The sequence below is a fragment of the Myotis yumanensis genome, unplaced genomic scaffold (genome assembly GCF_028538775.1).
Source record: "Myotis yumanensis isolate MYYU_CA2020_CCGP unplaced genomic scaffold, mMyoYum1.0.hap1 SCAF_8, whole genome shotgun sequence".
In the NCBI taxonomy this organism is placed as follows: Eukaryota; Metazoa; Chordata; class Mammalia; order Chiroptera; family Vespertilionidae; genus Myotis; species Myotis yumanensis.
The window spans coordinates 16,637,269-16,653,155 of NW_027223759.1; the positions used below are offsets into that span (position 1 = coordinate 16,637,269).

The following is a 15,887-nucleotide window of genomic DNA, read 5'->3' on the forward strand; positions in this document are numbered from 1 at the left end:
GAGACCCAATTCATTACACTTTGCTATCATATTACACGAATATCTCTCCCTAGCACTCTGGGTCTCTCTTATATACTCTCAGACTAATGTTGATTTAGTTATTTGCAATTATTCTCCGTGAGTTCTTTATTTCCAGGTAAATTATAAACACCATGAGGTTAGTGACCATTATTTCCAACTTTTTATTGCTCTATACCTCTTAATAACATTCTCTAAGATTCTCAATAATTATCACTAAATAAATCAAATAGCAAATGGGATATTTGGGGTGATAATTTGTTTAAGAAAATGCAATTACTCTACTTGATGAGATATTTTGGTATTTGGAACAATTGTGAAAATAGCAAAATATGTCCTTTGCATTTATCTTCTAATAGTTGTCTGTAATTGCTCACTTCACTTCCACTCTCTTGATTCTTGAATTAACTCCTATTACATTTTTAATCTGTTTCTCCACCACACCAGCTCTTGTCAAAGTCACCAGTGGTTTCCTTATTGTCTGTCAATTTAACAGTCGTTTCTTAGACATAATATTTTGTTTTTTAATCCTCGCCAGAGGATATGCTTTCATTGACTTCTTTTGAGAGAGAGAGAGAGAGAGAGAGAGAGAGAGAGAGAGAGATTAGTTGTCTACATCCCCCAGCCATGGATCAAACCGGAAACCCAGGTATGTGCCCTAACCAGGAATGGAACCTGTAATCTTTTGGTGGACAGGACGATGCTCCAACCAACTTGAGCCACCCAGCCAGGGCATCTTAGACATAATCTTAACCAATCAGGTAGTAACATTTCATAAGAGTGACTACTTTCCCTTTCTCAAAACAGTGTCTTCCTTAGACGTTCCATCAGAGCACTCCCTGCAAGTTTCTCCTCTACCTGCTCAGTCCTTTACAGTCTTTTTTGCAGCTTTCTCCTAATCTCCCTGACCTTTAAAGCTAGGAATTGCCAGGACTTGATCATTGCAATTATCTCCTCTACTTACATTTTCTCTCTAGATATGACATCACCCAACTGTTTATGTAACGATAAGCAGATCTGTAGCTTCTGTCCAGACCTGTCTTCTGAATTCATATTCAGGTGCCTTCTTGCTGTCTCTACTCAGATATTTACTAGTATATATCATCTTTATTAATTCTAAATAATCTTTAATTCTAACACTCCCTCTCTTCCCCAAAAGTATTGCCTGCTCCTCTCTAAGCTCTCCTATTTTGGTAAAGGGCAATTTTATCTTTCTGTATTCCTCCACATGCTACATCTATTAAAGCTAGCCCAAAATGTATAAACATATAATCAAATACTTGCCTCTTATTAATTCTTTCCTCTTTTTATTTAGGTACAATCTATCCCTTTGAGGACAAAATTTCTTGAAAATCTACATAATTTACCTCTAACATATCTCATGGCATCTGCTGATTTCTAGTTTAGTTTAGCTCAACTAAAAGTTCTAGAATAAAGTTGTCATTTTAAGGGTTTTATTTTCATGAATTATGTTTAAATTTCAAATAACTTTAGAGAGAGAAATAACTATATTTACATATTCAGTGCTAAAGGGTAAAATAATGGTGTTTCTATTTTTTAAAGTACAAATATAAGTCCTTTAAGGTGGTGGAGTTGTCACAGATGTGTTTATATTTCTTTGAAGGCAAAGTTATTGTCTCATGAAAAGAAGTACTAAATAATTGTTACATAAATAAATAACCAAATGAATAGTTTTCTTCAATAATTATTTACATACTGTTTATCTTAAATAAACCTTTAAAAGCACATATTTACATCAACAGTTTCTGAACTTCCTATCTATTTTTAAACTTAAAAGCACAATTTTAAATATCTGTAATGAAAGATATTTAAAATAGTAAGAGTTATTTATTTAATACTTCTCTGGACATGTTTAATATTTGCTTATTCCCGATTTCATGCTAATTGGTAAAGTAAGATATTCTTATAAAAGCACTGTACATAATCCTGAAACCAGTTATCATTTGTTTGCCTGTTGTAGTTTAGTTGATCTCTCACCCCACCACACTGTGTCCAAGTCCCTGGTTGACTAAACCAACAGTCATTCCCAATCACCTACTCCCTAACACCTTCTAATTTAGTAATTTTTAAAAAGCTAAGTAACTTCCCCAGTCTCTCTACATCTTGGTGTGAACACATTTCTGACCAATGAGAGGAAAGCAAAAGATGGAGAAAGGAATTCTGGGAAAGGACAGGTACAGCTGATGGAGCTTGTCCCTCCACTCTGTCCTTATAGCTACAGTAGCCTTCTTCTACCAAAACAAAAAGAAAATTCTGGCACAGATGTTAATAATCCAGGAATCAATGGCAGCAATTTACTTACTTCTAGCCTTTTGTTATATTAAAAGAACAAAACAGAAAATTGTTTATAGAAGCCAACTAATATCTGGCTTTATTTAATATATTAAAGAAAACAATTAATCTTTAAAAAAAGGGAAAAAATACCTAAATTATGGCTGGTGAGCTTTACCCATCAGGGTGATAAATTCTACCTTTACTTGCTTTAGGTTTAAAAAGGAGGTGTACAGCACTAATTGCTAAGACAGTAATCATTGCTTGAGGATAAATTTAGTTACACTAGTACAATCAGAAGCCAAAGATATTTCATTTGTGAGGTATTCTTCATCATAATTCCTTACTTAAGGGTATTTCCAAAAAACATATTGAAAAAATATTTCAGTATGAGTTCCTAATATACTAATGTTCTGTTCCTGCACAATTACACAATTGTTGGTGTTTGTAGTAATTGTGTAATTTGTAATCATTCTTATATATCAACATTTGCAATTATTATTACAGGTATTGAAATCTGTTAATTTCTCATAATGCAAACAGGATGGTGTTAGATACTGATTAAATATTTAATGATCTTCTAATTTAATGAGTCCAGAATCACTGATAGCAAATCATAACCTGTCATTTTCCATGCAAAAATAAAATATGTTGACCTTCAGTTCAATATGTGTAAAGTAACACATTGAGAATTATTGATGATTTATGAATTAGTGACAGAATATTTTAAATGTGAAAATTAGCACAATTTCTATTGGAATTTAATATTCAAGACCATCACCTCTTTAACACATGCAGAGACACCAAAACTCTCCTTCCTTTTGGCAAGATAACTTCATCTACAACTTCAGAGAGATTGTAGAACATTCAATAGAAACTCTCTCAGCCTTTGTCAATTCATCTCTCTAGACCTTTCTGTATCCTCTACTTATTCTCTCCTGATGACTGGGTGATGGGCTTTATTTTTAATCTCCAAATCTAATCTTTGCACATTTCCTTTGGCTCCTAATCTAGATTTTTTGTTTTTTTAGGAGACTACCACAATTGATGACCTCTTTTCACCCCGGTATCTCCCACCTTTCACTCTCTAAAGATCTTCCAAATGAGACTCAAATTTCATACATCTTTCAAATGTCTTTCTTTTGATATAATTTACTCTCCTACTATTTCCCTATCTGTCTCCTTTTCTTCATATGCAGTTTTCTCACAATACATCAACACTTGACTCTCTGTATTTCCTACTCATTTTTAATTCATATCTGCATATAGAAAGACTTCCATATCTGTGTATTAAAATTCCCATTTAACATCACTTGGATTTGTTAAAATCACCACAAATTCAACACATCAATTCATAATGAGTTTAGTACCTCTCTATTGTGCCAAATCTCAGTTAATATTAACAATATCCATCCGATTTTGAAAGCTAGAAGCCCAGGAGTAATTATTAACCATTTCTTCTCTTAATTATGTCATATACAGCTAATCGTTAAGCTCAGGAATGAATATTAAATTCTAAGTATTTGTAACATCTTCCCACTTCTCTCCATCTCCATTCAACTTTCTGGTTTCCCAATTCCCTACTTATTCATTTCCAATAGTTTCAGCCACCCACTTCGATTCATTATCCCAAATACAGGGTATCCCCAAAAATGTCTACACACCATAACAGCTGATAGCTCAATTTTGAAAATGAAATGTATTTTAATAAACACTGCCTTTATAATTATTCAAAGTGTGTGTATACATTTTTGGGACTGCCTATATTTATATTCCCAGTAACTCTACCTCCTTCAGAATCTTTAGTTCAAGTACCCTATTCTAAGACCAGCAGTTCTGTTCCTTTGAGTTCACCTGCTGTAGTATCTCCCTTAAAAAAGAATATGGTATGTTTAATTGCATCAATCATGGGAAGAATATTTCTTAGCATAAATAACTTTTCACCTTATCAAACACAAAGAACAAAATGATGCATAATCTATGATTCATACTCTACCACCTGAACTCATTACTACTCTCAATCAATTTTGCCCCATCTCATAAATTCTACAGTAAGAACAGTGGAGTGAAATTATCAACAATCAGTTAGTATCAGGTCTTATGGAAGTTGTTCTCATATATAACACAGTAATTTTACCACATTTTTCCAGAATTTATAAATGAGTGATACTTTAGAAAAGATAAAAAACTGAGCCTATTTACTCATAAATGTTTTAGATTAGTCACAGAAATATTAAGGATATATATATATATATTTACATTATGTTCTATTATACAGGAGTATATGCTCAGATCATGGGAGGTATCGCCAGATGTATTATTAGACAAAAATATGTTGTGTGGAAACAAGCAAAATACTAGACATTGGAGGGAGGCTCAATAGGTAAAATAACTTTAGGGCTCTCAATAGGTAAAATAACTTTAGGGCTAAGAGAAAGACAAAGGGTGACATTGTTTAAAGAGACTATAAAATATTCAGTCATCCTCATCATAGAAATAGCTCTTAACTGTTCTTCTAGTTGGGAACCAGGCTGGTAGAAAGAAAAATACGTGGTCTTTAGAATCAGACACACCTGAACTCAGATCTTTGTTCTGCCACATCCTATATAATAAAAGCCTAATATGCTAAGTGTCCAGTCGTCCTGTCAGCCGTTCTACCAATTCAAGCATAATATGCTAATGATATGCTAAGGCTGCTCAACTGCTCACTATGACATGCACTGACCACCAGGTGGCAGATGCTCCCACCAGGAGGTTAGTTTGCTGCTGGGGTCGGCTGATCAGGAACTGAGCGAGATGGGCTGGACATACCTTGGAGCTGTCCCTTGGCCCCTCTCCAGCTGGCCAACCTCCCGCGTCCCTCCCTGATCCTGATCATGCACTGGTGGGGTCCCTCAGCCAGGCCTGCGCCCTCTCGCAATCCAGGACCCCTCGAGGGATGTCAGAGAGCTGGTTTCGGCCCAATCCCGCAGGCCAGGCAGAGGGACCCCACTGGTGCACGAATTCGTTCACCGGGCCTCTAGTACTAACTAAGTGATTATTATAAACTGCTTAATTACTCTGAACCTGTTTCCCCATTAGTAAAATGGTAATGGTGATGACTATTTTCATATATTTTTCATAAAAATTAAGTATAATAATTTAGTGCAACTGAAATATATTAGGATATTTTTTAAAGAATGGTGAAAACAAGCTTCTAAATCTGAGAAGGTTTTGGAAAACTTGAGATTTTCCCACTGGTCCTTTATTCTTGGTTGTAGAATAATTTAGCTATCCATCTGGGATTTGAAGCTGGGATCTGAACTCTAGGATTTGGGATCTAGAGTTTTAAAGAAATAAAGTAGCTTTGGGTGTAGATTTTGCTTTGTTCATTTACAAAAAGACTTTATTTTCCCCCTCTACAAGTAAACTTTTTATGGAAATAGATTTTTGGATTGTTGTTTATTTTTACTCTACTAAAAGTAACTATAATTATTCTATAAATGACTTAAACATATGGAATTCTTTACTCTGTGCAGAGTAGCAGAATGCCATAAAAACTGCAATGGCTACAAGCATTTGGAGTTTATTAGAGGTGTATTTTGCTTCCCTTATTATTCATTCTTTAGTACTGAGTTATTGTAAAATTACAATGAAATTATATCACTTTGGGTTTGAAGGTGGATGGTAGCAGAGAATGAAATCACTGAGAGAAATTTCTTTGGTAAATCAAAGTGTTCTCTGTTAATTAGCTCCTGCCTACATGCATAGTATGTAAAAATAATTGTATGTTTATGAAAGAATGATTACTTAGGAAATGTGCTGCGGTAATAAGAAAAAAGCATGAAGAGAGCAATTTGAGTTAATATGTACACATGATTTTATGTAATCACATCACAGAAGGGGTCCTAGTTAATTAGATTCCTTTAGATATACAGAAAATATGAAAAACAAAGGTACTTAGGTCTAATACAATGTATGCTTAAGATATATGGGGAAATAATTTTGATTCTTGTATGAATATATATATATATATATATATATATATATATATATATATATAAAACTAACAATAGAAACTTTGACCTATATTTAAGAAATCTTTCTGTATAGTGTTTTTTTATGACATATAAAAACTGAAACAATATTTTAATAGAAATATTGGCTACAAAATGCAATTTTAAGAGAGTCTGTACAATATAATTCTAAATCTTTAAGTGTAGACAAAACCAGAAATTCTAAATGCAGACTCAAATTATCATATTTTAGTATTCTCTTGTGAAAAATCCATGTGGACATATAGATGTACAGGTATAGACAATGAGTTTAGGCAAACAGATATTTTTCCTTGGCTGAGTCTGACTCATCCCATCTGTCACCTATTGAAGATGCAAAATTAACACCCTTCTGTGAATATGCAAAAGCATTGCCTCCACCATTCTTGTGTGTAAAACTGTTGCCAAAATATCATTCATAGGGAAAAGGCCTACTACCTCTCTATCCAGATATGACATTCTAGAATCAAAATCTGAGACCCCCAAGGTGGGGAAGCAAAAAAAAAAGTATTGTAATCTATATTTACATTAAATTTGTATTTCATACTTTTAAATATCTATCATCAATTCTATTTATGTAATTGCATAGATGTGTGTAAGGAAAAGATTTTCACCAGAAAGAGTATTCAAAGTTCCATGATGACCACTCTAGAGCAATGCTATTTAACAGAGACATAATGCAAACCAGTATGTTATTTAAGATATTATAGTAAATATATATTAAAAAGATAAAATTCATGAACATAAAATGTTATTTAGCACAATATATCCACAATTTTGACATGTAATCAATACAACAAAAATTTAATGAGATATTTTGTATTCCCTTTTTCATACTATGTCTTCAAAATCCAGAGTACCTTTTACAATCACAGCACCTGTCAATTTGCTTTAACCCAGATAAAGTGCTCAATGACCGATGTGGCTAATGGTCACCGCATTGAAAGAGCAGGTGTGGAGCACTCTTGGGAAGACTCACTACACTGATAAATACATAGAAAGGCCATAAGTTTGGTGTTAACATTGGGGCAGTTTTATCATACTTGTCCCTTTATAGCTTACTGCTCACAAGTAACTGCTTACTGAACACCTTAAGTCAATGTGTACATTGCGACCTTACCTTATACAGTTATATAAAACAAAGGACTCCTGCCTGTCCGGTGTGCTCAGTGGATAGAGTATTGGCTCACAAACTGAAGGGTCCAGGGATTGATTCCACTCAAGGTCATGTACCTGGGTTGCAGGCTCAGTCCCCAGTGGGGGGCGTGCGGGAGACAGCGGATCGATGATTCTCTCTCATCATTGATATCACTATAAGGACCACTTACACAACTTTGTGCCACTAAATGCTTTTGTTTAAAGTAACTATTTTAACTGTATGAAGAGTAATTAACAACTGAGTGATTTTACTCTTGCCTTATAATTCTATGATAATTTTGTATTTTATGAGTGCTGAAAGTATAGAACACAAAACAGCTGAAAAGAAGAAACTCACACCTTCCTTTACCTCTGCAAACTCTAATTCAAAAGTAAATTTAATATACAGAATGTGGTGGGATGAAGATAGACTTATAATAAAAAGCCTGTGCGCTTTTATTTATTGGAGTTAGGGATCATAACACAACTGCCACCCATCTAGGCTAACCATCGATAGGCCATTTTGGCCATTTGATTTGGACATAAGTTATGAGGCCAAAACAAACAAAGGAAAAAGATTATGCCATTCCTGCAAGTGGTGCCAGGAATATCACATAGTCTCTCTCATATATCACACAAGGGTCACGCTGCTAAAAGATAAACTGTTATGTGACCTCTTAGGTAATAACCACTCTACCATAAAGTAAAAATGTGACAAAGGCATTAAAATGCGACAGGAATATAAAACATTTCAAATACCTGCCCATGTGAGATTTAGAGAGTTAAACTGAATTCAGTGACCTCTATCATATTGTGAAACATTTAGATTAATTAACTTAGAGCTGATAAGCCAGATAAAAATACTTGAACATATACCTAGTAGTTTTCATAATTTCTGTCAAGAATTCAAAAAAAAAAATAGTTTAAATGTTGGATTGCTAACAAAGAATAGTTTACCAATAGAGCCTTTGCCTGTTGAGATGAATAAATTTAGGCACTAATGAAATAAGAGATGAAGATTATAAAAATCTTTGGGTATATATTCGACAAAGAAACTAAATTAGAATAGAATCTAATGTTTTGTTTTGTTTTGTTTTCTAAATGCTTTGTTCTATTAGAATCTATATAAAAAGAGCACGGTGCAAGCTAAAATAGATAGCACCTAAAAATAATAAAAAGAACTTGTTGAACATATTTCTTCATAAGATTCTTGATGGAAAAGGAAGCACATCGAAGATGCACATCAAATATAAATTCTATTTCTCAGACATATAATTCAGATGAGGAAAGCATGGAGAAGCTCTAACATATCAAGTACTATTTTATTGCAAGTAGTATATTCTAGGAGGCTACATGTAAAGAAACAGCCACATTCTATTCTATACTATCCAATCTTTCTGGAAGAAATTCTAGGAGCAGCCTGGAAAGTAAATGGAGTGTGGATAACCAATTCACAAATTGCAAGCTTGGGAAAGAATAACACTGCTTAGAAAATGAAAGTCAATCAAGATTGGAAACATTTCACCTGTTTTCATTTAAATCTTCAATCTTTTTTCCTGCTGGTTTAAGAAACAGCATACAGCATAGAGGAGCAGGAGGGAGTATGAACTCAGTATTTGAAAACAGCCACATTGACATGCTCAAGGAAATTTCCGGTGACTGAAATTTTTATTTGACTAAGAAGAACACCAGGCATTTGGATACTCTCCCAGTCACAACATCGTTCAGGAAATTTAAAGCTATTGTTTTCTATCATGCTTTTTTTTTGTCCTGCCTATATATAAGATCCACTTTAATTAATTAAGACAAAAACTTAAAAAAAAAACATCATGAATTTATAAAAAGGTAAATTACCTGAAATATTACTTGATTAGTCCCCTGTTTTCAATTAAATGTATACCCACCCCATTTCAGAGCAGCAAGCATTTACTGCAATATTAAAGACCTGAAAAGGGGACGGTTGTTAATTTCACTTTTCATTCAACCTGTGCCAAAATTCCCCACGGTCATAAACACTCTTCCAAAGTGTACAATCTAAACCTTTCCTGTAAATTACAAACTGCCTTATAAATAGCCTCTGACAAGTCAATGGAATCAAAGAACAGAGTCACATTGCTTTAAATTTAAGTCTAAACCAGGTATTACATTTTAAGACAGGTATTAATTAAATATATCCACAGTTTTCTAAAAGGAACAGTTGGCCCCCTATTATGAATTCTTTGAAATCATTATATTTAAAAGTCTCATACAAAATTGAAATGCTTAAAACCTGAGAAATTTAACATGTCAATTCTGTAGCAACTAAACTATTGAATTAATGCCATAGTGATATATATATATATATATACATATATATATATATAACACAACCTCATAATATTTTCAAAAAGATTTATTTTTCCAGTATTTCAAGTAGAGACTGAACTGTCATGAGGTCCATATACTAGTTAATGGATCCTGTGCATCATCTCAAGTAATCTTCACACCAATCTTACTAGGTTTAACAATTCCCAATTTAAAAATTACCATTATCATCTCATTTTACAGATACCAAACATGGCAGAGCCAATACTGGGACCCAGGCTTTCATGTTCAAGAACCCTGGCTCTTTATCTGCACAAAGGTGTACAGGTGATTTTTCACAGGAATGATAGGTGAACTGTACTATCTAGTCTCTGTTGCTGGCCTTGATTATCTATGTATTTTTGTCAAAAGCTAATCTGAATTAAATGCATTAATCTGAGACTATAGAGAATGGCCTGGTATCCCAGGCAAGTAATAGGATTAAAAATTACCAAATCCCTTTTGTTTAAATGCTGGAAATACTAAGTCAATAAGAAGATATTTTGAACAAAAATGAGGCTCTGTAATAACTCTGACCAAAAGTAACCTCACAAGTGGATCTGATCATAAATTCCTAATGGGGAAGGTCGTGGGTGGTCATGCCCCAAGCCTATACAAGTTTTATCTTAGCCTTAAGCAAGCCCTGTTCATTGTGCTTGGGTATTTAGGGTAACCACTGAAATGCTCGAGTAAACCTCTTTTTCAGACCCCTGGCAGGCTTAACCACCCTTAAGGGAACACAAAATCTTGTTAACTTTCCTATACCTTTCTTTCTCCCGCCTTCATGTAATCTTCCTTATGTTCCCTCCTTAAATCTAGATGTGTAAGAGGGCATGAGTGGGGAGTGGGACACATATATAATACCGTAATCAATAAAGAAAAAAATAAAAAGAAAAAGAAAAAGAAGGCACTGTAAAATTGTCATTCTCCAGAGCATTTGAGGTTTTGCTTCCTGACATGTCACCAGTTTGGCGTAAATAAACCCAAATACACTCATAAAAATTCTCTAAAGTTTTTATATTTTGTATGTTGACAATACACTATGATTTTGAGTTATACAACCTCATATGGCATTGAAAACCACAAGTGATCAATCACTATGGTTTTAGACTTTTCTCAGTCTCTGTAGATGCCTCTGCCTATGACCTACTGCCATTGGTACCTGTGGCTCTCATGACAGTGAGAAAGAAATCACTTCCCTTCCTTCAAAGGACCATCAGAGGAGTAGAGGTACATATGAAAGCTACCTGGGTTACTTTGAGCGACTCCCCTCCTCCCCTGGGAGGTGTTTTCCCCATCCCCAACATTAAAAGTCCTTGATCTATAGAGAAATAATAAATAACACATATTGAGTGATTTATCTGAGCCAGGCACTGTTCTATGGACTCATTCAATCTTCACAACCAATTTATGAACTATATTAATATTACTGTTTTATATATGAAGAAAGTGAGGCTCAGATAAATTAAGGAACTTACCCAAGGTCATACATCTAAAAAATGGTAGAGCCTGGCTTTGACCTCAGAAAGACTGATCCCAAAGATAGCACATTTAATCACCATACTATACTGCCTCTAACTAGATGGTTGAAATCATTATTTTAAAAATAATTAAAACAAATATGAAAGAAAACACCACTTGAAGTTACAGTAAAGAGACTCAAAGACTCAAGGAGGAAAAATTATTTCATGAATATAGGTCCATTCCGATCTAAAATAAGCCTTGACTTAAAAAACTTTAATTTGGACCTGGGGGTGGAAGGTTCTCTCTCTCTCTCTCCCTGTCCCTCTCTCTCCCTCTCTCTTTCTCTCTCTCATGTGTGTTGACTTGTTTCTTCATAATTTTGTCTTTGCTCTAAACAACTGTTACAAACTAGTCTTGATTGTGCCCAAGTGCCAAAGTGCCACTATTGTATAAATCACCGAAGTCTACCATATACATTCTTTTTAGAATTTAATTGTCTATTTATTTCATTAAAAAACAAAACTATTGACATAGCACTTATTTGATTGCTTTAAAAATACTTAAAGGCAAATACCATATAAATCTAAACACTATGACTAAATTTAATGACATAAACGGATCTCATAAATATAATATGTAGACAAAGAAGCCAGATGTAAAGAGTGCAAACAATGATTCAGTTTCTATAATTTATATAGGGTGTCCCAAAATCCACCCTATATAAAGGCTAAATTCAAGATTTGAATCTTGCGTGAGCATTAACAACAACAAACAATAAAAGCCCAATTTTACTTGGTTTATTGAATCAGATTCTAATATCTATTGCCCTTTGATTTCAATCCCTTCAATTTGATAAGCATTACCAAGTACCAATTATGGCCCAGGAGCAGGGACAATGAAGACCAATGAAGACCACGGCTTTGCGTATGTGCCAGCAAAGCCGTGGAGGCCATTTACCCGATGTGCTATTCCATACATAACCCTATACTGTATACTTTCTGAATCAATACATATTTACAATTTTTAATTATAACCCTGTGTTTTCTATCAAAATTACTTCTTGCGTGAATTTTGGGACACGCTATATAAAGTACAGAAACAGCAAAGCTGACCTATGGTGTTAATGTTCAGTATAGCAGTTATCCTTGCAATGGGGCACAAAAGGGTTTCTGGTTCTGATACTATTGTGTTTCTTCTTGATCTGCCTGACAGTTACTCCAATGCTGCATTTGAAGAAACTCACTGGGATTTACACTTATCTTGATGTGCTTTTACACTATATATGCTATATTTCAACATGATGGTTTGCATTCACAGTCATTAAGTCATCCAAAACTCTCATTTTGCTAATTATAATTTAGCACTGCTTTTTCTCTTCCAAAAAATACAATAAATGCTTCATAAAGAAAGCAAACAATATATCTACATAATGTTGTAAAATTACTATTTTCCTATATATGAGTTTTAAATGTCAAATTTATTAAGTTATCGTTTATACACAGTAAAATTCATCCTTTTTAATGCACTGGACTATGACTTTTGACAAGCACATACATTCGTATAAATAGCATCATACAGTATGTATTCTTTTAAGTATAGCTTCTTTCATTTAGAGTAATGTTTCTGAGACCCACCCATGTTTGGTGCATGTCAGCAGTTACATCCTTTCTCTTGCTGAGTAGAGTCACAGTGCATGGATATACCATAACTGAAGAACATGTGAGTAATTTCCAGTTTGGACTGATTCTGAATTAAGCAACTACATTTATACTTAGGTTTTTGTATGTGTGTGAGTGACACATTTGGTTTTTAAATCCCGCCTTGTACTTTTACCTTCACAAAATATTTTATTTATTGCCTTTAATCTATGGGAATTCTGATATCTAGAGCTTATACCAACCAGTTCAAAATAATATAAAGTCAGAAAGTGAATCAAATCACAAACATCTTAGAAAAATACATCAACTTTTACAAATTCCTCCCTTAAAATTTTTCTTTTGAAAATTATTTACAGAATTAAGAATGAACTATTTTATAAAAGTGCTGGCTTAATTCAAAATTAGTTAATTTTGTTTGATTGTATAAAATGTAGAATAATTATATTACTAATTTGGATTTGAAGTCATAATCAATGAAGTGAGAAGAGGTAAGAAATGCAGCTTGAAAAGTAAAGTGTTATATGTCTTCCTAATTCCCTAATTTAACATATTATAAATTTCACCCAACTGGTTAGTACTTTTCACCCATGATAATTGGGATAATTTGAGTGACAAAATGGAAACATGGTAGATGTTACCTAGCATGTTGTGGTAAAGTGGAATGGCCCGTCCAAGGGTAGTAAATGCAGTCATGACTAGTGGGACCGCTACACCTGCAGGCAATTACAGAACAGAAAACATCATTCTCCATTCACAGGGACATGCACACACATGCACCAGTGCTCACACATGGAGCCTCCAGGAAGAACATGGGAAGCAAGCACACCAAGTACCTATCCATCAGGCCGATGCAGTCTTCAATACTTGAGCCTATGCACCTGCAGAAGATCCAAATTTTAAAAATACAAGGAAAAAATTAGTCATTTAAAAAAATCAATAAGATAAATACCAATTGTGTGAAATTCTTAATTATAGTTATTAGACAATTTTGGAACACCATGAATTTAAAGGCAATGAGGAGATTATTGCTGCATGGATACACAGGAATAAATTGCAAATACCACCCAAGTGGAATGCAAAGAAATATAGCCACAGAAAAGGACATTTTGCTGTATTTTGTGGGTAGTTTCCAAACACATACTGCTCATTTTAATACTTTCTATTTATTTGCATCATTCATGATTATATGTCTTGATGAATAACTTGATATTTCCATGGCTATAATTGGTTTCATGCATATGGTTTCTTCTAAAAGCTCTTCAATTTATGTAAACACAAAATCAATAAAAAAGGAAACATATACTATTGAATATAATATAATAACCTGATCCTTAATACTCATTAAAGATTGACTTTGGCAGAAAGTGAGTTAACATTCTTTAATGCTAGTCTCATAGATATTTTACATAATCACATTATTCCATTTCTTGGCTGTGACTGTCTTTATAACATACTTATCTTTAAACATGAATTCATTTAAAAAGCAAATTAACTGGTTTCACCATATTACCATTTATCTTGACACTCTTTTTTAAAAGAGCAGTGCCATAACAGGCAAACAAAAACTGGTTTTAAACTGCCAAAATATATAATGTAAAAAATAACAAACGAATTAATCCTCTCCAAGGAAATGAATATGTTTAGACTCAGGTAACTAAAAATCCACTGAGATTAACATTTACTAGTAAGTGAAATAATATAAGCACACAAAATTACAGTCCCTATAATTTCATTTTGATGTATTCTAGAGATATCCTTTTTCCATTTTCCAATGTACTTGAATTGCTTTTCTTTCTGTTTTCCCCCATCAAAGACATATAGCTCCAGTGCATTATCAAGATTCCTCATACAGCTATGATTTATAGAACTGTCTAATTCAGTGGTAATGAAAATGACTTTTTCCAAACTCAAATTTCTTAAACAGAAAAAGAAGTTGATGTTAAAATCACTGTATAATGAATAACAAATGTATCATGCATAAAGCCAGACTGTCCATTATATTTTTAAATAACTAAACATTGGTGAACTATTACTATGCCCAACAATAATTATGTCACTATATTCCTATTTCAAAAATATGTTATAACATTCAGACTAGGTAAAAATTCGAATTGGTTTGCTTTTGTTTTGAGGATTGTTTTTGAGAGGTCAGATATTTTTTTAACATACAGGTATATGGGAAATACATTATAAAAAGTTTTTTTAATATGAAAATAAATAACTAGAGCACATAGTTTTGAATTGATACCATAATCTGTAATTAAAACCTTTTCTGAAAATGGAAAATTAACTAATTTAAAAGTTTCCAAATTGTTTTATCATGGTTTCTTCTTATTCAATTCTGAAGATCTTATTTTTTTGAAGTTCCTATTATATTTTCTTCAAAATGTTATTTTTAAATATACAGTATTGTCATTTTGGAAAATTAATAGCGTACTTATTTCCGAATGAGAATTTGAAAGCTATGGTTAGTTTGTAATCTATGTCTTTTTTTTTTTTAATCCTCATCCGGGGATATTTGTCATTGATATTTTAGAGAGAGTGGGAGAGAGAGGGAAAGGTAGAGAAAAATATCAATGTAAGAGGAACACATTGGTTGCCTCCTGCACGCCAGGGCCGAGGCTTGGGAGGAGCCTGCAACAGAGGTACATGCCCTTGACTGGAATCAAACCCAGTACGCTTTGTTCCACAGGCTGGTGCTCTATCCACTGAGCCAAACCAGCTAGGGCTATAATCTGTATCTTTATAAAAATCTTTGAAAAGTAGGAAAATATTTTGAAGTGAAATTAAACTTGAGGAAAAAGTGTGAATAATGAAAAATCATTCACTCATTAAAAACAAAACAAAATTGTGTTGCATGCCTACTCAGCATTCCTACCATTTTAGGACCTGGAGGTGGAAAAAGAAAAGATGAGTTAGACATTTGCCTCTTTTTAATGAG

At 33.5% G+C, this 15,887-nt stretch overlaps 1 protein-coding gene across 4 annotated transcripts in view; it reads right to left on the reverse strand.

The window, feature by feature from the left end:
* Positions 1-15,887, reverse strand: part of ERBB4 (erb-b2 receptor tyrosine kinase 4) — a 901,667-nt gene that overhangs the window by 213,346 nt on the left and 672,434 nt on the right. For 2 of the 4 annotated variants that reach the window (XM_070422057.1, XM_070422055.1), the window contains exon 16: positions 13,585-13,659. In XM_070422057.1, the coding sequence (XP_070278158.1) occupies positions 13,585-13,659 (75 nt within the window). Of the gene's footprint in view, positions 1-13,584; positions 13,660-13,779; positions 13,825-15,887 lie in introns of all 4 variants that reach the window. The other 2 variants (XM_070422058.1, XM_070422056.1) reach the window with 1 other exon arrangement.